This window comes from Falco naumanni, chromosome 8, assembly GCF_017639655.2.
Source record: "Falco naumanni isolate bFalNau1 chromosome 8, bFalNau1.pat, whole genome shotgun sequence".
Lineage (NCBI taxonomy): Eukaryota > Metazoa > Chordata > Aves > Falconiformes > Falconidae > Falco > Falco naumanni.
Genome location: NC_054061.1, coordinates 39537936 through 39565385, shown reverse-complemented (window position 1 = coordinate 39565385; position 27450 = coordinate 39537936). Strand labels below are relative to the sequence as shown.

The window sequence follows — 27450 nt, the reverse complement described above, 5'->3', positions numbered from 1 at the left end:
CACTAGAGACCCCTGCTGTGCCTACAGGATCAACCCTTCACTTGCAGAGACATCTGCTCGAGTCTGGGGGTTGCATCACAGCTGTGCCTCTTTACACTGAAATTCAGCTGGGTGGCATCAGCTGGGCCCCTTCCCATCCCCATGTGCTCTCAGCTTCACCCTTGGCCCTGCAGGACAGGGCCAAGAGGAGGGCTGAGCAGCAACCTAACAGCTTGAGCGTGGCCGGGAACCAGCTCCCCCAGCCCCACCAAGGTGACACAGCTCCCAAACTGAGGATATGAACAAGGGGCTGGCTCTGGGGAACCAGATTTAGGGACTCTGAAACAGGGACGGGGGAGCAGAGAGGCTCTGGCTGGCTTGTTCTGTGGGTCAGCACGCACATGCCGACCCTTGGTTCTGTGGTGTGGGGAAGGAGGTGCAGAACCTGCCTGCTTTTTGATTGCATTTCAGGCACCTGTGGCCCTACCAGCCCATCCAGGACTTTGACTCCTGGCAGGAAAGAAGCCCAGTGACAGGAAAAAGGCTGCGAGACTACCAGCAGCAGGCCACATCCCTCCTTCAACCATGCAGGGTCTCTCCTGCTGGAAAGACACAAATAGTCACCTCCAGCAGGGATTTCTGCACCTTGTACCAGGCTGGCCCGGCTGCAGAAATTCATGTTGGTATTAATATCAGGCTCTTGGGAAGATATTCTGTAACCAGCCAAAGCCTCTCATCTGCCCTGCCCCGAGGTCTGCAGTAGCTCCAGCCCCACATTGCTGGTAGGAGGGACAGTCAAGCCCACCCAGGACCGATGTCCAAGCAGATCTGTGACTTGGCGTCACAGCCCAGCAGGGGAGGAGCTGTGGCACCAGCCTACAGCCCAATGGGCAACGAGCTGTCTCTTGGTAGCTGCTTTTTTCTCAAACACTCTGGATTTCCAGTACTGGCAGTGGCCAGGACCTGGTCAGCAGGGCTCTGGACCAGCAGCTGGATACTGGGGCTACTAACAGGTGAAGGGACTGGAAAGCCAAGAGCCACGCTGTGTATTTCAGAGGATATTCACAAACCAGTGAAGACCGCTGTCCCTTCAAAGGCCAGCAGCTCTTTAGTAGTGCAGCACCCCAATGTCCTGCCCCAAGGAAATGCCCTTCTAGTGCACCCCCAGGCTGTCCTGCAAGGAAGGTGATTCACATCCAGAAGCCTTGGCAGCTTACAGCAATCCCAGCACGAGGCACACACAGGGACGGTGCAGTAGCACCAAAGTCTGGGGAGCAGCAAGAGCTGACTCCCTCTCCACGCTGCAAGGCTGGCAGTTCTGACTCTCCATGTGTTTTAATAAAACGTCAAGGCCTTGGAGGAGTAGAGGTGAACAGAAACCTGGCATGCATGGCTGGGCAGCTTCATGGCATCCCTGAGATGGTCACATCCTTGTCCCAGTCCTCTTAGCGTGGCCGGGGAAAGCTGGGCCCCTGGTCACAGCAGGATGGAGCGTATGTTTGAAATGGCTCCTTCAGGGTCTGTCTTGTAGAGCATGAAGTGACCCTGCACCTGGGCAGCACTGATCTGTTTGGAGACTGCCAGTGCCTGCTCTGCAAACCGCTCGGCTGCAGCCAGGGGTTGCTCAGGGTAGAAGCGCTGGAACATGCAGGCAAGCTGCCAGCGGGAGCAATGGCCCACGTACTGCTTGAGATCCACACGGCCGGGACGCACCAGGGCTGGGTCCAGCCTGTTGAGAGACACAGGTGACTTGAAAACCTGATCAAAGTGTCTCTGCAGGGTGGGTCCTGCAGGAGGCCCCCCTCCACACCAGCACAGCCAGTGTCCTATCTGCAATGTGCTCTGCACTGTGAGACGATGAAGATGAGGAACAGGTTTGTCCCTGGGAAGGTTGAGGGGGAAAATCAACTCAAAAGCAAGAGAGCTGGGGAAGGGCTGGCTCCGGAGGAGGACAAGCGTGTCCTGGAAACAGCTCTGCCCATCTCTGTCCCATGGGCAACCTCTAAACAACCCTCTAGGCCAGCGTAGTCTGGAGCGAGCCAAGCCTGCCACAGTGCAGTGTCTGGCCAGGTGCCATGAGCCCACATTGCATCCTGCCAACCCAGTGGGCTGTGTGTGGGGCCAGTGTTTCCACTCGCAGCACAGTCAGAACGCCAAAACCTGCAGGTCCCACAGGCAGGAAGCTGGTACTGCTCCTGAAGGGCACAACCGTGGTCTGAACAGCAAAGAAGCACCCGAGGCTCCATCAAAAAGGATCCTGATTAGCAATCAAAGGATTTGCATCTCAAGGGAGGATTTGGGAAAACTCCAGTTGTCAAGCTGAAGGGTGCAAATAGCCCTCCATAAAGCCCATCAAAAGAGAGCAAGGTTTTCCCCTGCTACCTTCCCTGTTCCCTCCCAGGGGGCAGCTCTGACCTGTCCACGTAGTTGGTGGTCATGAAGACAATCCGGGCCTCTGTGGATGCCACACCATCCAGCGCATTGAGGAGGCCGCTGAAGGTCAGGCGCCCCATGCCTTGGTACACAGCTGGGTCTGGAGACAGAGGTGTCTGAGATCATATCCATTGGCCACTAACCCCGTGTAGTCTTGCAGGCCACCTCCCTATCACCTAAGGCTTAAGCCAAGCTCCCCGTCCCGAGGCTGGCCCCCTGCATCTCCTTGGCTGGCAGCATATTCACTTTCCCTACCCACCTGCACCCATGGGAACCCAAAAAGAGAACAAGGGGGAAAGCCACCTCCTCCTTCATGCTGAAAATAGCTGGGCAGGAGAAGTGTCTCTGAGAATAAAGGACCCAAATTTCTCTTTATATAGCCTAGCTAAAACTGGGCAAGGTGCAGCTTGGGCCCTGAGGCCCCTGAGAGCTGCCCACTCATGGTCTCTGCTGGTGCAGCAGAGCAGCCCAGAGTTCAAACTTTCCCCCAGCACAGCCAACAAACATCCCTCCCACTGCTGGCCCAGGAACAGGGCACCACTCACTCTCAGCAGCAAGGTCCCGGCTGATGAAGGCAGCATCCACGTCTTCCAGCAAGATGATGCTCTGCTGCGGTGCCACACTCAGGAGATGATTGAGCCGGTCATCAGAGAGGCTGCGGTCACTGAGGCTAAGCAGGCAGATACTGTACTGCAGCTCCCCGGCCAAAGCTGTGCTGGGAAGGACACAAACCACAGGGGTGGAATCACAGTGAGAAAGCCCAGAGCAGAGGAAGAACCAGAGCTCCCTGCCCAGCAGCAGAGGAGAGGACAGAGGCACCCTCCCCTGGTGGGGATCAGACATGGGGAGTGAGTGGGAGCACCTGCTCAGCCCGTTGGTGCTATGCAGCACTGTGAAAAGCAATGGGCTCATCACCCAGACCTGTCACGGTGCCAGCAACACAAATGCTTACACCAGGCACCACACAGGTGGCACAGCCCACTCCTGCATTTCAAACCCAGACTCACCCACACCCTCTCACCAGAGACTGCTGTGCCCCAGAGCAGGCAGCTAGCAGTAAAAATGCCATTAGCCAATTGGCAATACTCACATGAAACTGCTTTTCCCACAGCCAGGAGGACCATACAGCAGGTAGCCTCTTCGGTAGGGGATCCCTAGGAAGACAGTGACCTTTTAGGAACCAGCTGGGATGCTCTGAGCTCTCCCCACTAGAGCCATGGGGTTGTGCTGAGCATGCACAGAGGACACACCAGGGGAAGGCAAGCAGCAGGGAAAAATCTCTCTGCAGCCATCTCCAGAGAGGACCACAGGCATCCTGCCCCACCCCACAGCAGCACTGCAGGAGCAATGAACTTCATGGCTTATTGCAGTTTCCAGGACTGGATTGAACCAAGGGGAGTGTGTCCCTTTGCAGACCCAGGACTGACATCACTGCCTGGGCTTGTTCATTTGCAGGATGTGCTGAGGGTGGTGTCCCACAGCCATGGCTGCAGGAAGGTAAGGAGCCATGCTGGGCACAGTACAGCGGACACAACACTGGAGCCTTGCCTCTCTCACTGTACCACTTGGGGTTGTCGATGAACTCCTTCACATCCTGGACCAGCTTCTCCGACACACCTTTCTCCAGCACCACAGAGCTGAGAGGCCGGCGGCGGCGGGGGAAGCCAAACTGCCGCCACTCTGCTCCCATGGCTGTGTACATGATCGTTCTCCCCTCCTGCTGCTGCAGCGCCAGCTCCCGGGCTGCAGAGAGAGGCAGAGGGGACAGCTGGCAGGGAAAAGGATCTCCTGTGAAGCCCTGGGTGTCTCCAGGAAGCAGGCTGTTCCCAGCAGGACCCCATGAAGCTCCCCTACAGACCTTCCCGGAGGATGCTGAAGAAGATCTCCCGGTTGGTGCCCAGTGCAGTGAAGGTGACAGACTCCCATGGCGTCCCTGTGTGCAGGTCAATCATCTGCTTCTCCCGGTTGCGCTCGATGCGAATCCACTTCCTGCGATACCTGGGGCGAGAAGACGGGGTTGGGCAACAGCGGTCCAGCACCACTCAGCTGCGCCCGGCCCAGTTTGTGCATCAAGAACACTCATCTCTGATAAAGATATCACCTCACAGTGGTGAATACAGACTCCTCTCGCATCTCTCAACCTCCTGCCCTTACCCAGACCCAAGCAGGAGGCAGGATCCTCTCTGCTGCCTCCATGGATCCCCCAGGTTGAAGTTCCCTTGCCAAAGTGAGGGCCAAACCCCAGACTGCTTTTCCTTGCCCTCTCTTACCAGATGAAATGGTTCCCAGGGCTGGGGACAAAGTCAAACTTGGTGCTGACGCGCCCGCTTTCGTGCTGCAGGTACGATGTCTCAACACTGAGGTGCTGCGTGTGCTTGGCGTGGTGGGAGATCCAGTTCAGCAGCCAGTGGTAGCTCTTATCCTTGCTGGGCACCTCCAAGGTAATCATATAATGACGCCTGAAAGCCACCAGCCCAAACTGGGCCCCCTTCCGAGCTAATGCCAGGGCTGTGCCCACCCCAACGAGGCCGAACCCAGCCCCAAAGTACGGGTTGTCCTTCAGTGCTAAGACAAAGTCAGAAAAGGGCATTGTGGGAGGTTAAGAAGGCTCTTTCCACAGCACCATCTCCGCGCTCCAGAAACAAATCTGCATGGAAAAAGAAGGACTGAATGGCAGCAAGGGACACAATGGATTGCCCACAGTTCCCTGGGTGAATTTTAGCCAGTTCTCAAGGTGAAAGGCTGCCTGGCACATACAGATCTCCCACATCCATACTTATCATACTACTGGAGGTTCAGACTGCCACTGGCTGCAGAAGCCTCCCCGCTCTCTGCAGGCCACTGGGCGAGACAGGCAGGAAAGGGCCAGGAGCTGTAGGCTCTCAAGCAAGCACAGGAGCACTCTGTTGTTTCGTCAGCCATTACAACAGTTTTGCAGAGTTTTATTCTTTAAACAGCTAGAAATCACAAGTACTGCAATTATTTAAGGTTTATTGTTTGAAAAAGCTGAAGTGCATCGGCCAGCTGAGCCAAGAGCTGGTTCTTTGCTGTTGGCAACGGGTGCACAAATGTGGTGGAAGCAGCACCTCCACGTCTGGATAAAGGGCACCGGTCGCACACACAGGGGGCTTGAAGTTTCTCCAGCTCTCAGCAGGGGTCTGTCAGATATAGTGGATGAGGAGGCGCCTCTCCCGACAGATACACAGACCCGCTCTGCCCCCTCAAGCAGCACCCCGCCTCCCCCAGAACAGGGTCTGACGCCACAGCAAGGCGCCTTCCCAGGGCAGGGTGTCCCCTGCCCCACAGGACGGCCTCGGGCCCACGGCACGGTCGCCGCTCCGCAGTGGGGCCTTCCCCCGCCGCAGCCAGCCTCAGCCCCGCGGCAGGAGCCCACCTTCCCCGGCAGGAGACCCAGCCCCACACCGGCTTGCCCCACGGCAGGGGCCCAGCCCCCGGCCGCCCCCCGCACCAGGAGCCGGCCTCCTGCGGCCCCCGGCCCCGCCGCCCCTCACCTCCGCGCGGCGCCGCTCTGGCCCGCGCCACGCCGCTCTCTATGGCCCCAGCCCTCACTTCCGCCCCGCGCCGCTTCCGGTCGGCTGCCGGCTGGCACCATAGAGCGGGGCCGGGGCGGGCGGCGGGGCAGAGCAGAGCGGCTGGGCGAGCTGCACAAAGGGTGACGCTCCCTCCCGCCCGGCGCGCACCACCGAGATGTGCCAGGGCCGGAGGCACCGGGGTCCTGCTTGAGTCCCCGGCCCGGAGGGGACAGGCCGGGGCTGCAGTGCGAGGGGGCTGGGACGGCCCCGGCCGTGCGGGGACTCGCCGTGGGCACCTCCTCACTGGCGGCTGGGCCCAGGTCTGGGGGTTGGACTCGGGCTCGGGCCCACCTGGACCTGGATCCAGAGGCTAGGCCCGGGTCTGGGCCCACCCGTGCCCAGGGAGCAAGTCTGGCTGTTGGGCTCAGGTAGAGGCCCCTGGGCATCTTTGGGGAGGGTACAGGGGTCCTCACACCCCATCTCCTCCATGGCAGTGGGTTTTGTCACCAGCCTGCTTGGGGACAGCAGAAGGGAGCCAGTGTCGAGATACCCCTGCCTGGGGACTGGCACAGCAGGCTGACCCCCAAAATCCTGTAGGACCCCTGAGCCTCTGGGTTCTCCCTCATTTAAAGCACTTTCTTCTGTTTCAGAGTGAGAGGCCCTCCTGCCCAGCACCAGTGCCCACTGGCAATGAGTGCAGAAGTGGCTGTGTCTGAGGGTGCCGGCAGGGAGATGGAGGCCCTGTGCTCGGAGCTGCTCCTGCCCCCGCCAGGAGAGGCAGGAGCCATGGAAAGCCCTGATGTGGCCAGCACTGACCTGGCTGGGACACCCCCATTGTCTGCCAGCCAGGACTTGCTGCTGGCAGAGGCGTCGATGTCTGGGGAAGGGGCTCATGCTGAAGGAAGCAACGTGGAAATATTCATCGAGGCAGTGGCTGGCAATGTGACACTGAGCAGCAACGCAGCCAATGCCACAGGTATGGGGTGCAGGGAGGGCAAAATGGGCCCCACAGTGCTCGACAGAGGGACAGAGGTCTGGCCAGGGCCCCTGTCCCTACCAGCTGGCACCCTGGGAACACCACAGTGCCCTTGTGTCTCTGACCCTGTGTGCATCATGAGTGTAGTGCTACCATCAAGCGCAGACCTGGCACAAGCTGGGAGTGTGGATGGGGAGGGGTGGCTGTGGGAGTTGCATGTCGGGTGAGGGGGTTGCTCTGTGCTGTCAGTGGGGACCAGGCAGAGATGTCCGCCCCAGACTGCCACCCCCAGCACACTTCTCACCCAGGTCCAGCGTGGGCACATACTGCTAGGAACGGGGCTGAGCCAGCCTCACATCTCTGCATGCCTCAAAGGTGCTAAGGGACAGACCTGGTCATTGTGGTCACCCTGGTGGTGGTGTCCCCTCTCTTATGGGAGGTGTCCTGGAATACCCTGGGCAGGTGGAGGGCTGCAGTTCTCCAAACTGTAGTTTGTGGCAACAGGTTTATCCTCCTTGTCCAGAGCTGGAACTGAACCACCAGTTCTAAGCTCTGGGCCTGGCAAAAGCCCTTCTTAATGCTTGCCCCTTGCTCTCTGCAGAGGTGCTGGTCAAAGTAGTGGAGCTGTATTTCTGCGAGAGGTGTGGACAGAGCTTCCCAGAGGCCTCCCTGCTGTCGCTGCACCAGTGCCTGCTGCTGACCCCCCCCAGGCACCTGGAGCTCTCTGGGGCACTGTTGGCTTCTGCCAACGAGGGCCAGAGTGAGCCTGGGGGCTCGGACCCACCTGGAGCTGGCATGCAGGAGAGCTCCACTCCTGAGCACCTACTGTGCCCCATCTGCCGGGAAGTGTTCATGCAGCCCGGCGAACTCAAGGAGCACTTCAAGACACACCGCACGCCACCAGGAGCCCTGCCTTGCCCGGAGAAGGGCTGCCATTTCACCACAGAGGACCGCAAGCAGCTGCGCAGCCACCTGTGCCGCCTGCATGGGGCCTCCCCTGTGTCCTGTGCTTACCGTGCCTGCCCGCTGCTCTTCCCCAGCCGCCCAGCCATGGAGCAGCACCACCGCACCCACTTTCCCTTCCACTGTGGCCGCTGTGACTTCATCACAGCCAATGCTAAGCTATTCTGGCAGCACAGGAAGGGCCACACCACAGAGCCCCCTGCTGAGATGCCTGCAACAGGTAGCCCCCCTGGCTCAGCCCCCAACAGCCTGGAGCAGCGCTGCATCCTGCCATCAGGTATGGCTGGGTGGGAGGGTCAGGGCCTGTGGGTGCTGCAGAGGCTGACTGTCCGTGCATCCCAGTTACAACTGGGAGGAGCAAGGGCTGAGGCTGTGCTGCTGGAGGGCCATGGAGCCCTGCATTCCTTCCTCCCTGTGGCACGGTTTGTGCCCCCCATCTTGGCCAGCAAGTTTTTTGCATGTGTGTGGGTGAGGAGGGTGGCTCCCTCTTGCCTGGAGCATGATGATCTCTGTCTTGCCCCACTGAAGCAGCAGAAGAAGGACAGGAGGAGGCAGGGAATTGCCACGCTGGCTGGGAAGCCACTGCAGCAGAAGCCAGGCCTGCAAAGCCCACAGGGACCAGGGAGGGCTCCTTGGAGGGGCAGAAAGTGTCAGCTGGAGAAGAGGACTCAGACAGCAGTGGGGACGAGTCACGGGATGAGGATGGTGAGAGCCCCTGTGAAGGCGAGGCCAAAGAGGATGGGAAGACAGCTCCCGAGAAAGCCAGAGTGCTGCGGGCGCAGCACTTTAAAGGTAGGATGTGGGGCCCCTACCAGGAGCTGCTCTGGTTTGTATTATGATCAAGCAGCACAGCCTCAAGACTGGCGAAGGAACGTGGGCTGGGCTTGTGGGTCCTGGGGGTCCCCATTCAGGACCCACATTTCCTGCATGTACCAGTGCACTGTTCCCCCTGCCCTCTACCCAAGCAAACGTGTCCCTCCTTTTGCATGTCCACAACTGCTGCCGGGCTCAGACAAAAGCAGGCAAAAGTCTGCCTGGCTTTGGGGGTGTGCAGGCAGGCCTGATATAGGCTGTGCTTTACCACTGTTAGGCTGGAAAGAGCTCACCTGAACTGTGCTGGTGGCTTGGGGTGGGGACAGTACCTCCAAGTAGATGGCTGCTGTGTGACCACATATGCTTATAAGCCCTTGCCTTGACACAGCTGGATCTGGGAGAGAACATCTGCCCATGCTTTCCGTCTCTTCTCTGCTGACGGCTCCCCCTACTCTGCTTTCACAGGAGATGTTGTGGAAGGCTCTGAGTACCTCTACAAAACCCACATGTGCCCTGAATGCAAGCGGTGCTTCAAGAAGCGGACGCACCTGGTGGAGCACCTCAACCTGCACTTCCCTGACCCCAGCCTGCAGTGCCCCAACTGCCACAAGTACTTCACCAGCAAAAGTAAACTGAAAATCCACATGATGCGGGAGACAGGAGAGAAGGCCCATCGCTGCCCGCTCTGCCACTACAGCTCAGTGGAGAAGAATGCCCTCAATCGTCACATGGCCAGCATGCACGAGGACATCTCCAACTTCTACTCTGATGTTTATTCCTGCCCTGTCTGTGAGGAGAAGTTTCGGCTCAGCCAGGCCCTCAAAGAGCACTTGAAGACTCACAAAGCTGAGCCCAAGAAGCTGAGCTGCTTCCAGGGGGGCTGCGACTACTGCGTGGAGGACCGGAAAGAGTTTGTCCGTCATCTCAAGGATGTTCATGGCATTAAGGCAGTGGAGTGCAAGTACCATGCCTGCTCGCTGCTCTTTGGCACAGCTGAGGCCATGGAGGCTCACCGAAAAACCCACTATGCCTTCCACTGCCAGCAGTGCGACTTCATCTGCTCCAACAAGCATGTTTTCCGCAAGCACAAGAAGCAGGGGCACCCAGGCAGTGAGCAGCTCCAGTGCAGCTTCTGCCCGTACGCCACTTTCAACCCCGTGGAGTTTCACGACCATGTGGGCAAGATGCACGCCAATGAGAAGATCCACAAGTGCACTGAGTGTGCCTTTGCCACTGCACACAAGAGGGTGCTCATCCGACACATGCTGCTGCACACTGGTGGGTGTCCGCTGCAGGGGTCCCGAGCTGGGATGGAGGGATCCTGTCCAGCTCCCGGTGGGCAGGGAGGGCTGGGTCAGGGCTCCTGGGTCCCATTGCTGGCCCTGTCACCCTGTCATCACTTGGCTGAAGTCAGGGCGTGTCCCTGTCCCTGCTGTTACCCCCCAGCTCCTGCTGATCTAGTTTACCTGCAGAGGGAGGCAAACAGTGTTGCTTTATCTGGCTGTCATGGTGAGGGTGTTCCTGTGTTGTGTGTAGGAGAGAAACCTCACAAGTGTGAACTTTGCAACTTCACATGCCGGGATGTGAGCTACCTGTCCAAACACATGCTGACCCACTCCGATGACAAGAACTTCATGTGCACCGAATGTGGGTACATCACCAAGTGGAAGCACTACCTGAATGTCCACATGCGCAAGCACACTGGAGATCTCCGGTATGACACCCATCTCTGCTGGCCTGGCAGCATAGTCAGGGCTCCCCAAATCCTGCTCCAGGAGTCTGCTGCTCCAGGCTGCATTGTGTGCCAGACTCTCATGCCTGGGGGATGGCTACAGCCTACTCTGGCATGTAAAAAATGTGGTCTTTGAGCTTGCAGGTTGTTGCCAGCATGGTGCTGTGGAGGCAAGGCTATTTTTGGTCAAGGAGGTGTATTAACCTATCAGTGCAGCTCTGAGCTTGGGTTCGTGGGTTCTGCTGATGACTGTGGGCCAAGGCCAGCTTGGGCATGTGCAGGACTCTTCCAAAACATGTTTTTCACCTCTGTGTTATCACCTCCGTTGGGTCTAGTGTGCCTCCAGGGATGCTGGGGTTGCTGCTGGTGTGATGTATGTGGGGGTGATGCAGTCACTGTATGGAATACTCGGGGAATCTATCTCCTGTCCCCAGCTGGGGCTGTAAAGTACCAGCAGTGCCAAGGGCTGCAGCAGGGAGGAATTGCCTGCGGTAAGAGCTGTCTGCATGGCAAAGGTCAGATCTGGCAAACCAAGTGGTACCCCTTCCCCATGTGTCTGGGACAAGGAATCAGAGCTCAACGTGCCTGATGGGGCTCAGGCTGCCCCAGTTCCTCATACTGTTTGACTGATTCTGCTTTCTCCCCAGGTACCAATGCAACCAGTGCTCATACCGGTGCCACCGTGCTGACCAGCTGAGCAGCCACAAGCTGCGGCACCAGGGCAAAAGTCTGATCTGTGAGGTGTGTGGCTTCACCTGTAAGCGCAAGTACGAGCTGCAGAAGCACATGCAGGCCAAGCACTCACAGAACTACCAGGTGCCCGTCTTCCAGTGTCAGTACTGCACCTACCAGACCAAGTACAAGCAGGCACTGCTGAACCATGAGAACTGCAAACACACCAAGCAGAAGGAGTTCCGCTGTGCCCTCTGTTCCTACTGCACCTTCAGCAACACCAGCCTTTTCTTCCACAAGCGCAAGATTCATGGCTACGTACCCGGTGACAAGGACTGGCTGGAAAACTATGCCAACAAGGAGCTGGAAATCAGCTCATCTGAGGTGCTTTTCAGCTATGACCTCGGCACAGCCCTGCATGTGGATGCCAACTCCCCCCTTGCTGGCAAGGAGCAGTGGGCAAAAGCAAAGGCAAAGCCATCCCAGCTGGAATCCCAGGGGGAAGAGGGCTACCAGCAAGCGTTTGTGGTGCCCCTCCTTAGGCAGGATGCCGCTCCACCTGAGAGCAGCAGCGAGGTGGAGAGAGGTGTGGGCCAGGGGGAGCAGGGCTGTCCCACTGCTGGCAATGCCCTGGGAGATGACTGCGTGCAAGGAGATGCTGCTGCAGGCTCAACTGAGCTCACTGCTCCTGGGGATGTGGCAGAGAGTTGCACTTTGCATTTGGAGGCACTGAATGTCTCATCTGACCCCCTCCTGGAGCATTTGGCTGGAGAATCTTGTGCGGCAGGGCCAGAGGGTGTGGAAATGCTGTCCTGCAAGGAGCCTCCTGCAGCCTATGAGATACTGAGCTCCCAGGAGGACCTGGGTTTGGATGACAATGACAATGCACTCGAAGACATCCCAGACTTTGAAGAAGAGGAGGCAGATGTAGGGGAACACAAGGCAGCGAGGCTGGAGGGCAGTGTAGCAGCAGGAGACAGCCAGCAAAAAGATGCCCTGAGGCAGGCCACGGGCCACCTTCAGGGGTCGTGCTCAGACCACAATAATCTGGTACCAGACACAGAGATGAGAGAGACCAGCCAAGCCGAGCTGCCAGAGGCCTGGCTCAGCGTGCTGAAGACAGCTGAACAGAGCCACGCACCTGTCCCAGAGGACGTGGCCACCTCCAGTGATGATGCCAGGGGTGGCTCGGAGTCAGTGCTGAAGGCTCTACGGAAGCAGGACAAGGAGCAGGCAGAGACGCTGGTGCTGGAGGGCAGGGTGCAGATGCTGGTGGTGCAGTCAGAGAGTCAGATCTTTAAGTGCGAGAAGTGCTCATACATCACGCGGAAGGAGAAGTCCATGTCCCTGCACTCTAAAGCCAGCTGTCAGAGCCGCCGGGCCCCACTTGTGTGCCATGAGTGTGGTGCCAGCTTTAAGCAGCAAAGGGGGCTCAACACCCACCTACTCAAGAAGTGCCCAGTTCTCCTGAAGAAGAACAAGATCGTCAAACCAGCTGGTCAGGAGCCACCTGGATTGTGCCAACCTGCTGACCAGCCTGGTGGTAATGATACAGAAGAAACAGCGGAGAGCGAGAAGGGAGGATCAGAGGAGTCAGGGCATGCCAAGAGTCCTTGGGAAGCTGAATTGCTGCCTGATAAAATGCAGACAGCATGTAGTCCTTTGGATGGGGAGCAGGCATCGGGCTGTCCTGCTCCTGAGAAATCCGTGCTGGGTGACAGCACAGAGGTGGCAGAAGAGCCTCCCCAGCAAGGGGATGGGGCTGAGCCAGGTAGAGCCACTTGTCCTCCCCACCCTGGGAAACCATCAGAGAAATACCGGCGGGAGGGAGGGAAGCTGCACTGCAATGCCTGCTCCTTTGTGTGCTCCCGTGTCTCCACCATCACCTCCCATGTGGAGGATGGGTGCCGGAGCCTAGAGCAGTTCTGGTGCTCCCTGTGCCCTGAGGCCTTCCGCACCCGGCGGGCCCTCAAGAGCCACTGTGCCGAGAAGCACATCATGCATCCTGAAGATGACGGACCACAAGGCACCGAGCTCCCTGAGGGGGACCCAGCCAGCACTGAGACAGGCCAGCCCAGCAAGCTCCTGCTGGATGTGACCCCCCCAAAAGCCACCCTGCCCAAGAGGAGGCGTTTCTCCTGCCCCACCTGCCCCTTCACCTGCCACCAGGAGCGGGCCATGAAGACACACAAGAAGAGGGGCTGTGTGACCTTGGGTGAGTTTCGCTGCACCTCCTGCCCCTTCACCTCCAAGGCAGCCAAAGCCCTGCGGCTGCACCGCAAACTGCACCGCAAGCACTACAGCAAGCGGCCACAGCTGCAGTGCCGCCAGTGTGAGTTCACCTGCAAGCAAGCCCGCTGCCTGCGGCAGCACATCCGCATCAAACACGAGGGGGTAAAGCCACACAAGTGCTGCTACTGTGAGTTCAGCACCACGCGGCGCTACCGCCTGGAGGCCCACCAGTCCCTGCACACTGGCGTGGGGCGCATCGCCTGCGGCATCTGCAGCCAGACCTTTGGCACCAACTCCAAGCTGCGCATCCACCGCCTGCGGGTGCATGAAAAGACACCCACCCACTTCTGCCCACTCTGCGACTACAGCAGCTACCTGCAGAATGACATCACCCGCCACGTCAACAGCTGCCACCGTGGCGAGCTCAACTTCGGCTGCTCCCGCTGTGAGGCTCGCTTCAGCTCTGAGACAGCCCTCAAGCAGCACATCCTGCGACGGCACGAGGAGAAGGTGTCCTATGGCTGCCCGCGCTGCGGCTTTGTGTGCCACAGCGAGGCCACGCTCAAGTGCCACCTGCAGAAGCAGCACCCGCACCTGGAGTGCAGCACTTGCAAGGAGACCTTCACCACCCGGGAGGCGCTGGAGGAGCACAAGACACAGCATTTCAGCCACCGCTGTGAGCTGTGCAGCTTTGCAGCCAAGGAGCGGCAGCAGCTAGTGCGGCATTACATGGAGAGCCACGAGCCGGCTGCCCCCCAGGACAAAACCCTGCGGTGTCCCTTCTGCGACTTTGCCTGCTGCCACCAGCTTGTCTTTGACCAGCACATGAAAGGTCATGGGGGCACGCGCGTGTACAAGTGCTCAGACTGTGAGTACACCACCAAGAACAGGCAGAAGATCACGTGGCATATCCGCATCCACACCGGCGAGAAACCCTACAAGTGCCACCTTTGTAAATACGCCTGTGCCGACCCCTCACGTCTCAAGGTGAGCGCCCTGCTTGGGGATATACCCTGCTGCATCTACATGGGTTGAGGGGGATCCAGACGGGGATTTGGGGAAGAAGAAACTCCCAAGGGGAGTTTTGTCCTCCATCCTCTTCTGTGGCTCATGAGACGAGTGGATAAAACTCATGAGGGTACAGTATGTTTCTTCCCTGCTTCCTGCTGTTGCAGATTAAGGGGAAGGGGCAAGAATGTGGGCAGCTGCCCAAGTTCACTCCTCTCCCCGCTGACATCTCTGGCGGCCTCTGGATGCAGCCTTGCACCACTCAAAGCCAAGTTTGTCTGCCTCTTGGCATGCAGCGTGCTCTGAGGCACCAGTTAGACATGGTGCAGGGAAAGCTCAGCTTCCCTGCAAGCAGAGCCAGCCCCTGCCCTCATTTCTGTAGGTGATTAGCGGAATCCTTATGCATGGTAAAGGGCCTTTGCTAGTACTGGAGGGCCAGCCATGGGGTAATGGAGGGGAAAATGGTCTCATTCTGCTAAAAGAAATATTGACTTTTTTTAATGGCCAGGCTGAGCTGGAGCCCTCTGGGACTGCCTGGGGTGAGGCTGCACAATGTGCTTAGCTCAGGGCTGGCTCTGTTGGGCTGGGTTTTAGTCCAGACTTTGCCCTAAATACCAAACTGGGGAGAAATGCCTGTGCCAACCACAGGCTGGGACAGAGCAAGCTTAGCAGTACAGGCGTCTCATTCTGACCCTGCTGTGGATTCCTCCTGCCCGTAGTCTGCCAGGTAAGCAGACAGCCCTCCTTGCCTCATGCAGTTTGAGATGTCAGAGCTGTCTTTAAGCCCCTTGCTGGTACGCCAGCGCCCTGCACATTCTCAGGACAGGGGACATGGCCTCATCCTGACCCTGTCCTCTTGCCCTGTGCCCAGTACCACATGCGGATCCACAAGGAGGAGCGGAAATACCTCTGCCCTGACTGCGGCTACAAGTGCAAGTGGGTGAATCAGCTCAAGTACCACATGACAAAGCACACGGGTGAGTGCTGCCCACTGAGGAGAGGCCATGAGGCACCGTTGAGGGTGTTGAGGCTGTGGGAGCCCCATTTCTGTGCTTTCTTTGCTATGGTGGCCCAGCTGGAGGTGGGGGAGGACTCCTAGCAGTTGGGTGGCAGGACGTTCTTGTGTGCTGGTGGGTTGGGAGGGAAGGTGGGGTGGTACGGACCCCAGGCACCGTGTGGTGCCTTGGAAATGGGGGTCTTGGGATGCCTTCTGACATGGGATGTAGGGGATGGTCCCTGGGGGCTGACACTCTGTTACAGGGATGGTGAGACCTGTGGGATGGAGGGCACTGTGCCCCTGATCCCGGTGCCATCTCCTTCCCTGTTGCCACAGGCCTGAAGCCATACCACTGCAATGAGTGTGAGTACCGCACGAATCGGGCAGATGCCCTGCGGGTGCACAAGGAGACGCGGCATCAGGAGGCCCGTTCCTTCATCTGCGAGCAGTGTGGCAAGGCCTTCAAGACCCGCTTCCTCCTCAAGACCCACTTGAAGAAGCACAGTGAGGAGAAGCCTTATGTCTGCAATGCCTGCGGGCGGGCTTTCCGCTGGGCAGCGGGCCTGCGCCACCATTACCTGACCCACACCAATGAGCACCCCTTCTTCTGCCGCTACTGCCCCTATAAGGCCAAGCAGAAGTTCCAGGTCATCAAACACATCCAGCGGCATCACCCCGAGCATGGGGCTGGCGACCCCAGCCAGGGGGTGGGCAAGGACCCTAGCACGCCTACCGTCCACCTCCACGCTGTGCAGAGAGAGAACCGGGCTGAGGGGCCCCCCAGGATGGAGCATGAAGGAGGGTGCTCTGGGGAGAAGGATGACACTTTGCATTGAGGCTGAATCCTGACTGCTTTAAGGCCCTGGTGGCACAGACCTGCTGCGGCGATGTGTGTGTATAGGCATATATGTATATGGGTTGTAAAATATGCAGCTGTATAAAAGGAATCTCTCAGCTCCTTTTAATACTGTTTCTTGGGGCTGTTTGGAGCCCAGCATGAACAGTGGGCCAGGTGCCCACAGGGAAAGAGTACAAGCACAGATCCAGCTCTCCATCTCTCCCCAGCACCACCACACCCAGACTGCCTTCACCGAACAATTTATTAGGTTGCTCACAGAGAAAGGACAGGGCAAGGGTTAGTTGGGGCTGTGATGGGGTCCTGCAGGGTTGGGGGGTTAGTGAGGACCGATTCTGCTCCCAGCTTTGCCCAGCCCTGGGGTTTGCTGCATTCCAGCCTTGCTCCCCTGGCCGCAGGGGACCAGCCCCTGAAGCAGAGCCAGGGCACCGTGCACTCTCTTTCCTCCTCCCTGCAGCGAAGCTATGCCTGTGGGCCAGGGCAGGATACATGTTGGGGGCACAGAGTGCTGCACCAGCACAGACCACGTGCTCATGCATGGGAGACAGCATCCCAAACCCAGGAAGGGGAGGTCAGCACCTTTCCTAGCCCTCAGAAGCTACTGCAAAGCGGGGCACAGCAGCAATGACAATACAAATGGCTCAAAAGAGGATGAATGCAGTTGGCTTCGCAGCCCCAGCCACGTGGGGCCTGCTCTATGGCTTCCATCCAGGTCGGGCTCACCCCACGAGCTCAGTCCTGCTCAGGGCCAGGCGGCTCGGTGATGCGGATGTGGACAAAGAGTGAAGAGGGTGGGATGCTGGTGCCATCCTTGGAGAGCAGATGGATGTGGCGGTAGCCTGCAGGGGGGACAGCAAGGCTCTGGCTGACTTTTGCCCTTGACCTGACCCTCTAGCACCCAGCTGAGCCCGACACCCTCGTGGGGCTGCCCTGCCGGCCCCACCACCACCACCAGGCAGCAGCCGCTCACCTGGTTTGATGTTGGCAAAGGCTAGGGTGAACTGGCCCACAAAATCGTTCCTGGAGGTTTTGTCATAATCCTCCACCACAAAGCGGACGAGGGCCAGCTCGGGCACGTGGAGCTGGAACTGGAGTGTCTCATCCCAGCGGGGGTTAAACCCTGGGAAGGGAGAGTGTGTGCTGGGAGGGTGAGGGAGGGCAGGGACTGGCCACATGGGCACAGGGGGTCCCTGGCACCACCGTGAGCCTCACCATTGTTCTCGATGTACTTGGTCTCCTGGCGTGCCTGGTCTGCAGGGACCCCGTGGATCTCCACGCGCACCAGTGGGTCGATGATAGCTCCGTCCTTGCTGTTGGCCACTTTGGGCAGCTGTTGCCCACTGATCACCTGTGCAAAGGGGCACGGACCCCATGAGCCAGGGAGCAGCTGAACTGATCTGCTTGGAGGCTGCATGGCTCCAGCACGCTGCCCAGTGGTGTACCTACTCATCTGGGACCAAGGAGCCCAAGGACACTGTCATGGCTCCCCGGGGTCTCCTTGGTCCTGTACCTGGATTGTCAAGGTGATGGGGCCAGGGCCCTCCCAGCTGTTGGGGTCACTAGGATTGAAGGGAGTCTCCTCATCCCTCATGAAGGGTGGTTTGAGCACATAGCCGCAGCGGCCGTTCTGGCTAAAGAGCCCATCACACAGGTCCATCTCCATGCCAGCTGTCTGGAAATTCAGGGCCACTGGGAGAAGGTGGCAGGGAAAGAGTTCAGGGCAGCTTGGAGAAACCATGACCTGCTTGGAGCTGAGAACCAGCCTGTCCCCGTAGCCAGAGATGCGGGGCTGCACGGCGGGACAAGGCACCAATGCCCGGGTTATTCCCAGGGCAGAGCAAGAGCGTGCGGCCAGACCTGGTTCCAGCTGGGGTTGCAGCTAGCACCAACATGAGTGTTGATGGTGCCATTCAGCATGGGACCCAGGGCATCTCCCCAGCCCACATCCCTGAAGCCCCCTGGCCATACCGATCTGGCACCCCACGTTCCACATCTCCTGTGGGCTGTAGTTGGAGGAGTCGGTCCGCATCCCGCTGGGGTAGATGCGTGTCAGTTGCCAGGCATTGTGGCGGACAAACTCATTCCCTAGGGATGGAGCGTGAGGGGCTACTTGTGGGGTCATTCCCTGGCTTGCACAGCCACCCACATGTGCTGCCCATCCAAACATCATCCACTCACCCACTAATTCTCATCCCTTTCCCCTCCCAGGAATGCAGGCATCCTGCCTTGCTTCCTAAGCCCATAAACCCCCCTCACGCACTAGAGTTAAAGCCCAGGGTACAGCCCTACTGGACGCCCTTCGCCCTGGGCAGGGAGGGAACCCTGGTGTCTGGAGGCTCTAGCCCTACAGCTGAGGAAGCCTCCTGCCCCCTCCACTCGGCCCAGTCCACTGGTGCCACTGCCCCCTCCATCTCACCTGCATCCCGGATGAGCTTCCTGGCCTTGGCCTCAGCAAGGGAGGAGATCTCCGAAGGCCGGGACTGGCTGCGGGCCTCCTGGAAGCCCCGGAAGGACACGTTCTTGCAGTAGACAACGCAGTCAGACAATGCCTGTGCCAGGCTCTCTTTGTCCTTCTGCAAGGCAGAGCCACGTTGAGTCCCTCCTGATGGGAGCACCATCCTCCAGCACTCACCCAGGACAGGGGCTGTAGAGCCCAGGGCAGCCGAGAACATCCAGGGATGTGCTAGAGTGGCAGCATCCCCACCATGGGTAGCCTTCCTGCCAGGAACAGAGCAAGCAGGGGACCCACCCAACATGTTGAGTGGCACCCAACATATTGCCACCACAGGGATGCTATGCAAAGAGGGGACTGGTGTGACCAGGGGCAGAAATGGCTGTCCGCCCTGCCTGGTGATGTCCCTGCAGTCTCTGCCTCTCCTCTTGGCACTGGGATGTCACCACAGCCCATAGCTGTGTCCAGGGGCTCACTGCTCCCAGATGGTCCCCAGCCCAGGCCACTCACCTTTGCCCTCCGCCTCTCCTCCTCTGCCTCTGCCCCATTGTCATCATCAGATACATCAGGTGCCTCATCCCCTGGCCCATCCAGCATGTCCTCCAGACGCCCAATCTTCTTCCCTTTCAGCAGGATCTTGTGCTTCAGTTCCTGTGGGGTTGGGTATAGACAGGTAGGCACCTTGGGGTGCCCATCTCCTCCATGGGACTTGCTGTCCCCTGGGACCCCACACTGTTAGGGGCCAGCACCACCAGCTCCGTTCAGCACGCAGGAGGGGATGAGGTAGGAGGGCTCTGCCCTGCTGCCTGGCTGTGCAGGACACGGGAAGACAACCTTGGGGACAACTTTGGGACCATGGTGAACATGAGGACACAGTATCCCCAGTGTTCCCAAGTGCTCCAGTAGAGCAGGACAATGCTGGGGCAGGGGTGGCCTTTCCTCTGGACAGCAGAGCCACCTCCTCACCCCACTCCCAGGCAGGACAGTGATGCCCAGCACGGACGCACTCTGTTCCTACCTCTGGGGACGGAAGCTGGCTGGGGACATGCCCATCCGTGGTGGTGGTGAGGAGCTGTTCCCCCAGGATGGACTTGAGCTGCTGGGCCAGGACCTCCTGCTGCTCCATGCTGCAGTGGTTCTCCAGGGACAGGATCACCGGGTAGTCTGAGGTCTGGGGAGCAACATGCACAGCTGGAGATCAGACTTGGTGGGGTTGGGGAGCTCTCACAAGGGCTTTGCCCAGGCATGATCAGTGCCCGGATGGAGCCCCTTGTGTGTCTTTATATCCCCTCGAGACCTTTATACCCCACCAATCCCCCAGCATCCCCCATATCCCATCTCATCCCCGCATCCACCAGGCTCCATCTCACCCCTGCACCCCCAGCAGACCATGTCTGCATGCACCCATGTGCCCTCGCATGGCACGGCGCAGGGCTGTGGGTCAGACTCCCCAGCGCTGTCCCCTAGGAAGGGACACAGCCACCCTTCTTGCCTGTGGTGGGGTGAATCCTGCTGCAGCACCAGGCATGTGAGTCTCAGAACCACGAGCCCTCCAGAGACCTATCACTGCCCCGAATTGCAGCCATGTCCCCCCTGACCCGCTGAGGGACACTCATGACACCCAGCACCTGAGGAAGAATGCCCTACCTTGAAGGCGTACTTCCCTAGGGTGCTCACCACCTCCCGGAACGGGATCTTGGAGGTGAAGGTGTGGCCGTGGTACACCATGGGCTCCCCATTCGGCCCGTCCCAGCAATCCACCTCCAGGCACCGGCAGCCCCGTTTCAGAGCCCTAGGGTTGTGTTGTCACCCCTGGGACCCTGCACTCAGCCAGGGCACCAGCCCCCTGCCCTCCCCTATGCCTGTGGTTGTCACCCCTACAGGGACCAGGGGACAACCATCAAGGGTGGGGATGCTGCTGCATGCAGGGCAGGTAGAGCTCGGCTCAGCATCTCCCTTGCTAAGCACCACATGGATGGCTGCATGGGTGCTGGGCCACGGAGGAGGCAAAGGAGGTTCTGGGTTTGCCCCATGGAGCTGCCCGTGGCATGGCACTGGGGCAGGAGGGTACTGGGCGGCAGCCAGTAGGGACCAGCCCCTTTACCTGATGTAGCCCTCGATGCTGCTCTGGCCCCGGATCTGGTCCTCTATCAGGTAGGTGTTGTGGGAGGAGGAGATGAAGTAGTGACAGAGTGGCTGGCTCATGTCCTGCCACAGTGCCCGGTGTTGGGGGTTGAAGATGGAGCCCTCCGGAGAGCAGAGGTACATGAGGAACCCATCAGCACTCAGCACGTGGCGAGCCCGGGCTGCAGGTGGAGTGGGAGGCTCAGTGACAGCCAGGGACCCGGAGGAAACAGGATGGGGGCAAACAGGGCTGCTGGTGGCTCCTGGCATCCCCAGCATGGTGGGCACAGCTTCTGCCAGAGGCTGGGGCACAGGGAGAGATGCCTCAGGGCAGAAACCTTGGGAAGGTGAGCAGCAGACCCCAAAGCCAGAGCTTGCACCCCATGGATGGTCAACCTTCTACACCAAAATGGTCCAGGAATGGACCAAAAAAAGGGAAACTGCACCCAGATCACACCACAGTAAGTCTTCCCCCTCTGCCCATCCACAGCAGGATGGGGATGGGGGTGACCCTGCCATGGGGCTGTGGGTCTCAGCCCCCTTCTTCCCCCCATGCAGAGCACAATGATGTCTGGGCTGGCTCTCACCTGTCTCCGATGGTTCATACTTGTCGATGAGCTCCATGGCCAGGTCCTCTGTGTCCTCATCCTCCAGCTGCTCCTGCCGCAGGAAATCCACCAGCTCCAGCAGTGTCAGCTTCTTCCCATCCTCGGAGAAGTCCTGGAAGAGGCTCAGCACCTCCTCACGCTGCGTGAGGGCCTTGTAGAAGAGCACAAACTCCTCCCCTTCCAGCGTCCCTGACTCCGACTTGTCAGCAGCCTGCAAGGGAGCTCACTCAGCATCCAGCCAGTGTAAAATGGGGTGTCCTGGCCACACCAAGGGGCTGTGGGGGATTCACCCACCCCCAACAGAGGGCACAGAGACTCCACGCCAGCAGCAGTGGTAGGCATCAATCAGTGCATGAATGGATGGATGGATTGGCAGATGGAGGGTTGGTGGGGTGGGATGATAGATGGATGGGTCCATGGATGGAGAGATGGACAAACAGGTGGAAGAACAGATGGATGGATGGATGGGTGGATGGTTGGGTTGATGGGTAAATAAATAGATGGCTGGTTAGCTGGGTGGACAGATAAGCTGCTGGACAGACATATGAATGCGGGGAGGAACAGCTGCATTGGCTGCTTGGGTTGACGGATAAATGAACAAATGGATGTTTCTCTAGGTAAACAGGTAGTTAAGTGAACAAATGGATGAATGGATGGATGGATGGATGGTCAGACAGACGGACAGAAGGAAGTGATCACATCCTTCTGCAGGGAGTTGTTGTGCAGCTTGTTCCAGCCCCTCCCCAGCCCCTCCAGGCCCTCAGGTGCAGTGCTTGCCTGGAAGAGCCGCAGGGCATGATCCTCGTTCATGTCCACATTCATCATCTTGAGGAGACGCTGCACCTCCTTGAAGTTCATGCGTCCATCCTTATTCTTGTCGGCTTTCTGGAACCAGTCACGAATCCATGTGAAAGAAACCAGGGCAGATGTTAAGGGAAAGGACCTTGGCTAAGAGAGATGGCTCTGGGGAGCATCAGATGGCCTCTTTTCCTTTTTCTGTGGGCTCTCCCTGCCCTGATGCAGATGGTGAGACCCAAAAGACCTAAGCACATGCTGGGGCAAAGCTGGAGATGCGGGGCCTGGGGAATGGCCAGAGATGGGAGAAGGACTGGGTGTGAAGTGCAAAATGGTGCCTGCATAAAGGATATTGGTCTATCTTCTCCCTTTGGTCCATGCTGGTGGCCACCTCGATGAGCTGGCGCAGGCCCTGGACCCAGCACTGCGCCTCCTCTGCTGAGCCAGCAATGAGGTCCAGGTTGCCCCGACGGCCGTAGAAGACAATGGTGAAGCAGCGCTCAGGGGGGAATTCCTCAGCCAGGCTCTGCAGCACCTCCGACTGGTGCCCTTCCCGCACCGTCTCCACATCACTGATGGAGACTGGGGCAGAGGGAGGGGAGGCCTGTCTGAGGGGGACGAGGGCAGGGGGCACTGCCCACAGACAACCTGTCCTTCCATCCATCCCTTCTTCCATTCTTCCATCCATCCAGCTACTTATCCACCTGCTCCTCTGTTTGCCTGCCTACTCCTCTGTAGGCATGTACAAGTGGCACGCCAGAGCTTCCACTTGTATCAGCTGCAATTTCGACTCAGCCCTTGTGACCCATGCTGAGGGCAGGATACTTCATGGAGCGGTATGGGTGAGAGAAGCACGCACACAGAGCCTGTCTTGAATGCCCCAGCACCATTTGCAAGCATGGCTCCAAGAATCTTCATACATTCACATCCCTGTTCACTCTGAACCCTACTGATGGCCCCACAGCCAACACACAGCAACTGGTACTCACAGGCAGACTCAGTTTTGCCTGTCCTCTTGGACTGGTACCAGATGGTCATGCAGTCATCCTGCAGCTTGAAGTAACGCTGCTTCTTCCAGCTCTTGGACTTGACTTTGCGCATCAGTGTCCCTTGCTGCATCTGCTCCAGCGTGTCAGTGAGCTGGATGCCTGGGGGCAGCATGGGCTACATCACTGAGGGCAAGGGTATCTGGGCACTGTGCCCTGGTACCTTGCTCCCTCTTGCCTCTGGAACCCCATGTGGTCCCTCAGTTTGGGATGGAGGAGGGATGGACCCCAAACAAACTCCCTTTGCCACAAGAGGGGCAGAAGGTAATTCCCCATCGACCCTTCCCATCCACCCTCAGTGCTGCCAATCCCAAATCTCAATATCCATGGGGGGAGGGGGTAAGGATGCTCCTGAGTGTGGCTGAGCTGAGAGCTCAACCCACCGTCCAGATCTGCCATGGCGTAAATCTGGATGGTGGTGCCCTGCCCCTGCACCTCCCCACCGCCGCGGCACTCACGGGCATTGCACAGCAGCGATGCCATGGCTGTGCCTCTTCCACGCTGGTGGCTGCTGGGGAAGGAAGAGAGAGGACAGCTGGTGGGAACAGGACAGATCCCCGCACTGCACTGGTGGGCTCCAACCGTTCCACATGTGTAGGAGGTGCATGTGCGCCTGTCTGTGTGCAAGCACACCTGCGCCTGTCTCCTGCTGGGTTCCTTAAGTGTCGAGTTCACCCCACTGTGCTCATGAAATATTAATTAGTGTTACCAGGAAGCCGGAGCTCGAAAGGTGTCGGAGGAAAACAGAAATACTTGAGAGCATGCCCAACCAACAGCCCAGCAGGTACTGGAGCCCTAGTGCTCCCAGGTCACTGCTCCCAGGGGAGAAGCAGCCCTGGAAGCCAGGAAAAACTGTTGTGGGGGTGACCAAGAACAGCCCCCACTACCTGGGAAACAGCCCCCAGCCAACAGATTTGGCAGCAAGGGAGGGGCAAGGCTGTGAGAGCAAGGAAGTGGGTGCAGAGAAATGACCCGCAGCTCCCCCAGCCCGTTCTCCCCAGGGAACACCAGCACCCAGGGGCTGTGACTGCACCAGTGGCCATACAGGGAGCGCACTGCGACGAGTGGGACTATAAATATGACTGGACTGACAATAAGGCTTTGATTAGGCTGTTAAGACTTCAATTAGACTGACAAATTGCTGGATGTGCCTGTCACCTGGGTGCTGGAGCTGGGCCCTCGAGGAGTGGAGGCCTCAGCTGGTGGGCTAGGATTTGGGTGCAGGAGGGGATCCAGGGGTCCCTGGGGGCAGAGGACCCTGTGCCAGGGCACAGGGGTGGCAGTTGTACCCCAGGCCTCTGACTCAGCACAGGCACCGGCCGTTCGGGGCCGAGAATAGCCGGTGCTGTCAGTGTGCAGACAGCTGCCAAGCCCAGCTGCCAGACCCTCACAGGCTCTGGGGCCAGACGATGGCCGTCCCCGGCTCAGTGTGGGGATGGCCAGGCAGACAGATCCCCAGCTGTGGCCCTGCTCCTGGGGGACATGCCAGACATGGGGCTGGCAGTGGCTGTTCAGCTGTACCCAGGGCACATAAGGACCCCCTGTCCACACTCTTGGGAACCTCACGTGTTGCAGGAGACACGGAGCAGCTAAGGTGCCATGCCAGCTACCTCCCAGCAGTGCCCAGTGCAGGGCTGCACGTCCCCAGCAGCAGCCCTTGTTGCAGGGCTCAGACCACAAGGACTCGCTGCAGTGCCTGCATCCCCCCACATCCAACGTGCCCAGGGGGCACCAACCCACTGGCCCAGGGCTTGGGCTACCTGCACCGATCTGCCCTCTCTGCACCCCGCCATGCATGTGTGCAAGGTGGCAGCGTGCAAGGGAGCTGCTTGCAGCCCCCAGGCCTGTAACCACTCAGATTTTGGAGCTAAACTGATCTCCCCCAGTGCCAGCCCTTCCAGGCTCCCGGCACAGACTGGGCACATACAGCCCTGCCCCAGCCGTGGAACTGTGCCTTCCACACACACAGAGCAAAGGAGAGACAATCCCTGCCAGCACGGGGAAGATCCCAGAAGCATGGATGCAAAGACACAGCTGTTGGCTCTCCCCAGAGCATGAGAGATGCCCCGAGCCCAGGGCCCCATGCAGCCCCCCTCACCCTGGTCTGAGTTACGCTGTCGAGAGGAGCGGGACAGGAGCCAGGGCACAGAGAAATCCAACCCGAGAGCTTCCCGCAGCACAGCCGCCTCCTGCCAGGGACAGTCCCAGCTGCCTGAGCACACGCTGAGCCACTGCAGCTCCTCTCCTGGAGGTGACAGTCCCCCAGCAGAACCGGAGGGCCGGTGGGTGTGAGCGCTCCCCAGCCACTCCAGCGCGGAGCTCCCCAGCAGAATTAAACGCCGCCATGGGGGTGGCCGTGCCGGAGCTGGAAGGGACATGCCTCCCCTCGCCCCCCCCGCCCCTTCTTGCTGCTCCGGTGCGCACACAGCCTGCCCGCGCCCCGGGGCTCGGCTCAGCCCCGCACAGCCCTCCCACCGCCCCAGGGCAGGGGCCGGGAGCATCACCCGTGCCGGGGGGCAGCTGCCGGGGCCGGAGGGGCTCGGGGCGGAGGTCAGACAGGGGGCCCCGGGATGGGCCAGCAAAGCCCGGGGGATTCAGGGCTCGGGGAGGGGGGACAAGTGACGCCTGAAAGCGAAGGAGACAAACCCGCCAGCTCTTCTGGCCCCCACCCCACCCGTGCAGCCGCCTGTGGGGCAGCGCTGCCCGAGCCCGGGGTCCCAGCCCGCCCCGCCACCCCTGTCCCCCCGCAGGACGCCCAGTTGCCCCGCCAAGGACCGGGCCCCCGCCCCGTACCCGCTCTCCGGTGCCGTGCCGCTCCACTCCGCTCCGCTCCGCCGGTGCTCCACCGCCAGCGGCCGCACGGGGCCGGGGCTGCCCCGGCTGCCCGCCCCTCGGCAGCGGCAGGGCGGCGAGCCCGCCCCCGGCCCCCCCGCCCCCCGGGACGCCCCCGGCCCCGCACGCCCAGCAGCCACCGCCTCTCAAGGTCGCCTCGGATTAAGGTCACGCGTCTCCCGGAGCTGGGGGGGTGGCGGGGCCGGCAGGGGTGGGAGCACCGTACAGGGCACCCGTTCCCATCCTGTCCCTCCCCAGACCCGCTTGCACCCAGCACAGCCTGACCTCCCCATCCACAGGGCACAGAGCATCCCCAGCGTGTCGCTGTCCCCGTCACAGGACACAGTGGCCCACGGGCACTCCCAGGGCTGGGAGAGCTGCAGGACCCGAAGAGCAGGGCAGTTTGAGCATCCTAGTGCAAACCGCCCACAGGGATTCAAGCTGGGAGCAAGGACAGCAGGGCAGGGACCAAACTTGAGGTGGCCGATGCTCCAGCAGACGTGGACCCTGGGCAAGTGTGGCACCGAGTGCTCTCCCTGGCAGGGTCTGAATGGAGCCGGGGTCAGTACTTGCACTTGCTGCCTTCCCACAAAGCAGGATAGAGCAGCACCTCCCCACCAACACCCCTCAATGTTATCTGCTCCAGGAGAGATGGGGTGCCGCAGGGATGCAGACAGCTTCCACAGCTCCCACTGGAAAAAGCCACACTCTCTCCCCAGCTCATATCCCCAAGCTGGCACTGATCCCCCTTCAGTCCCACCTGCAATGAGATCCCCTCCTTGCCCCTCGCCCTCCCCAAGAGACCAGACCAGGACCAATCTGTGCTGGCTGGGGTTTTATTATTTACTAAACTGAACTTACAAAAAAAACCCCCACCCCAAACAACAACAAAAAAAACACCCCCAAACAGAAGCATTTTCACACCCTATTAAGGTCAGGGTGGAGGGGAGGGAAAAGAAGGTGATGGTTATAAAACAGGACCCCGGGGTAAGGAAGAGGCCACGCTCTGCCCTTGTTATGCAAGGCTGCGAGAGGAGGGGAGGGAAGGGGAAAAAAAGAGATGGGATTTAAGACACTGTTGGCACGACACCGCAGATGACCAGCAAAATGGGCTACTGGAGGAGGGGGGAGAAGTCGAGTAAGCTGCCCAGGCCTGCCTGCAGCCAAGAGCAGGCAGAGCAGGCTCTGCTGCAGCAGAGCTGGGAGCTCCATGGCTGCTTCTGGGAGCCGGCCGTGGCCACACTAACCCCTCAGCACAGAACACAGGTAAGCAGCTGCTACTCCAGTTCAGTTGCAACGGCCGAGGCAGGTGCCAAGGCAGGTCTGAAAGCTGAAATGGATCCACCCGACTGCCAGAGATGAGCTGGTGAGGGAGGAAAGGGAAGGGGGCCAGGACTGA

At 59.5% G+C, this 27450-nt stretch overlaps 3 protein-coding genes across 7 annotated transcripts; 1 reads left to right on the top strand and 2 right to left on the bottom strand.

Annotated features, from left to right (window-relative positions):
- Nucleotides 1-1010: 1010 nt before the first annotated feature.
- LOC121092713 (mitochondrial chaperone BCS1) lies at nucleotides 1011-5992 on the bottom strand. 2 transcript variants are annotated; one of them, XM_040604147.1, is made up of 8 exons: nucleotides 5925-5992; nucleotides 4683-5059; nucleotides 4271-4410; nucleotides 3961-4155; nucleotides 3503-3566; nucleotides 2958-3127; nucleotides 2395-2512; nucleotides 1011-1708 (listed from the first exon to the last, which is right to left on the bottom strand). In XM_040604147.1, exons 2-8 carry the CDS (start codon nucleotides 5000-5002, stop codon nucleotides 1456-1458), a joined length of 1260 nt encoding a protein of 419 aa, XP_040460081.1. In that variant the 5' UTR covers nucleotides 5003-5059; nucleotides 5925-5992; the 3' UTR covers nucleotides 1011-1455. The 2 variants fall into 2 exon arrangements, with proteins under 2 accessions (XP_040460081.1, XP_040460080.1); XM_040604146.1 differs by lacking the exon at nucleotides 5925-5992 and having other exon boundaries at nucleotides 4683-5820.
- A 31-nt stretch (nucleotides 5993-6023) lies between these two features.
- Nucleotides 6024-16296, top strand: ZNF142 (zinc finger protein 142). 2 transcript variants are annotated; one of them, XM_040604483.1, is made up of 9 exons: nucleotides 6024-6373; nucleotides 6596-6921; nucleotides 7523-8161; nucleotides 8413-8676; nucleotides 9163-9975; nucleotides 10234-10411; nucleotides 11077-14320; nucleotides 15213-15318; nucleotides 15675-16296. In XM_040604483.1, the coding sequence occupies exons 2-9, from the start codon at nucleotides 6636-6638 to the stop codon at nucleotides 16172-16174; spliced, it is 6030 nt and encodes a 2009-aa protein (XP_040460417.1). In that variant the 5' UTR covers nucleotides 6024-6373; nucleotides 6596-6635; the 3' UTR covers nucleotides 16175-16296. The 2 variants fall into 2 exon arrangements, with proteins under 2 accessions (XP_040460417.1, XP_040460418.1); XM_040604484.1 differs by having other exon boundaries at nucleotides 6024-6921; nucleotides 8416-8676.
- Nucleotides 16297-16420: 124 nt separating this feature from the next.
- Nucleotides 16421-26188, bottom strand: PLCD4 (phospholipase C delta 4). 3 transcript variants are annotated; one of them, XM_040604486.1, is made up of 16 exons: nucleotides 26013-26188; nucleotides 23603-23730; nucleotides 23163-23321; nucleotides 22527-22755; nucleotides 22156-22285; nucleotides 21358-21589; nucleotides 20751-20952; nucleotides 20324-20438; nucleotides 19665-19817; nucleotides 19157-19297; nucleotides 18611-18767; nucleotides 18163-18279; nucleotides 17705-17883; nucleotides 17407-17542; nucleotides 17165-17314; nucleotides 16421-17033 (listed from the first exon to the last, which is right to left on the bottom strand). In XM_040604486.1, the coding sequence occupies exons 2-16, from the start codon at nucleotides 23700-23702 to the stop codon at nucleotides 16927-16929; spliced, it is 2307 nt and encodes a 768-aa protein (XP_040460420.1). In that variant the 5' UTR covers nucleotides 23703-23730; nucleotides 26013-26188; the 3' UTR covers nucleotides 16421-16926. The 3 variants fall into 3 exon arrangements, with proteins under 3 accessions (XP_040460420.1, XP_040460419.1, XP_040460421.1); XM_040604485.1 differs by having other exon boundaries at nucleotides 20294-20438; nucleotides 26013-26183; XM_040604487.1 differs by having other exon boundaries at nucleotides 20294-20438; nucleotides 23678-23730; nucleotides 26013-26180.
- Nucleotides 26189-27450: the final 1262 nt, after the last annotated feature.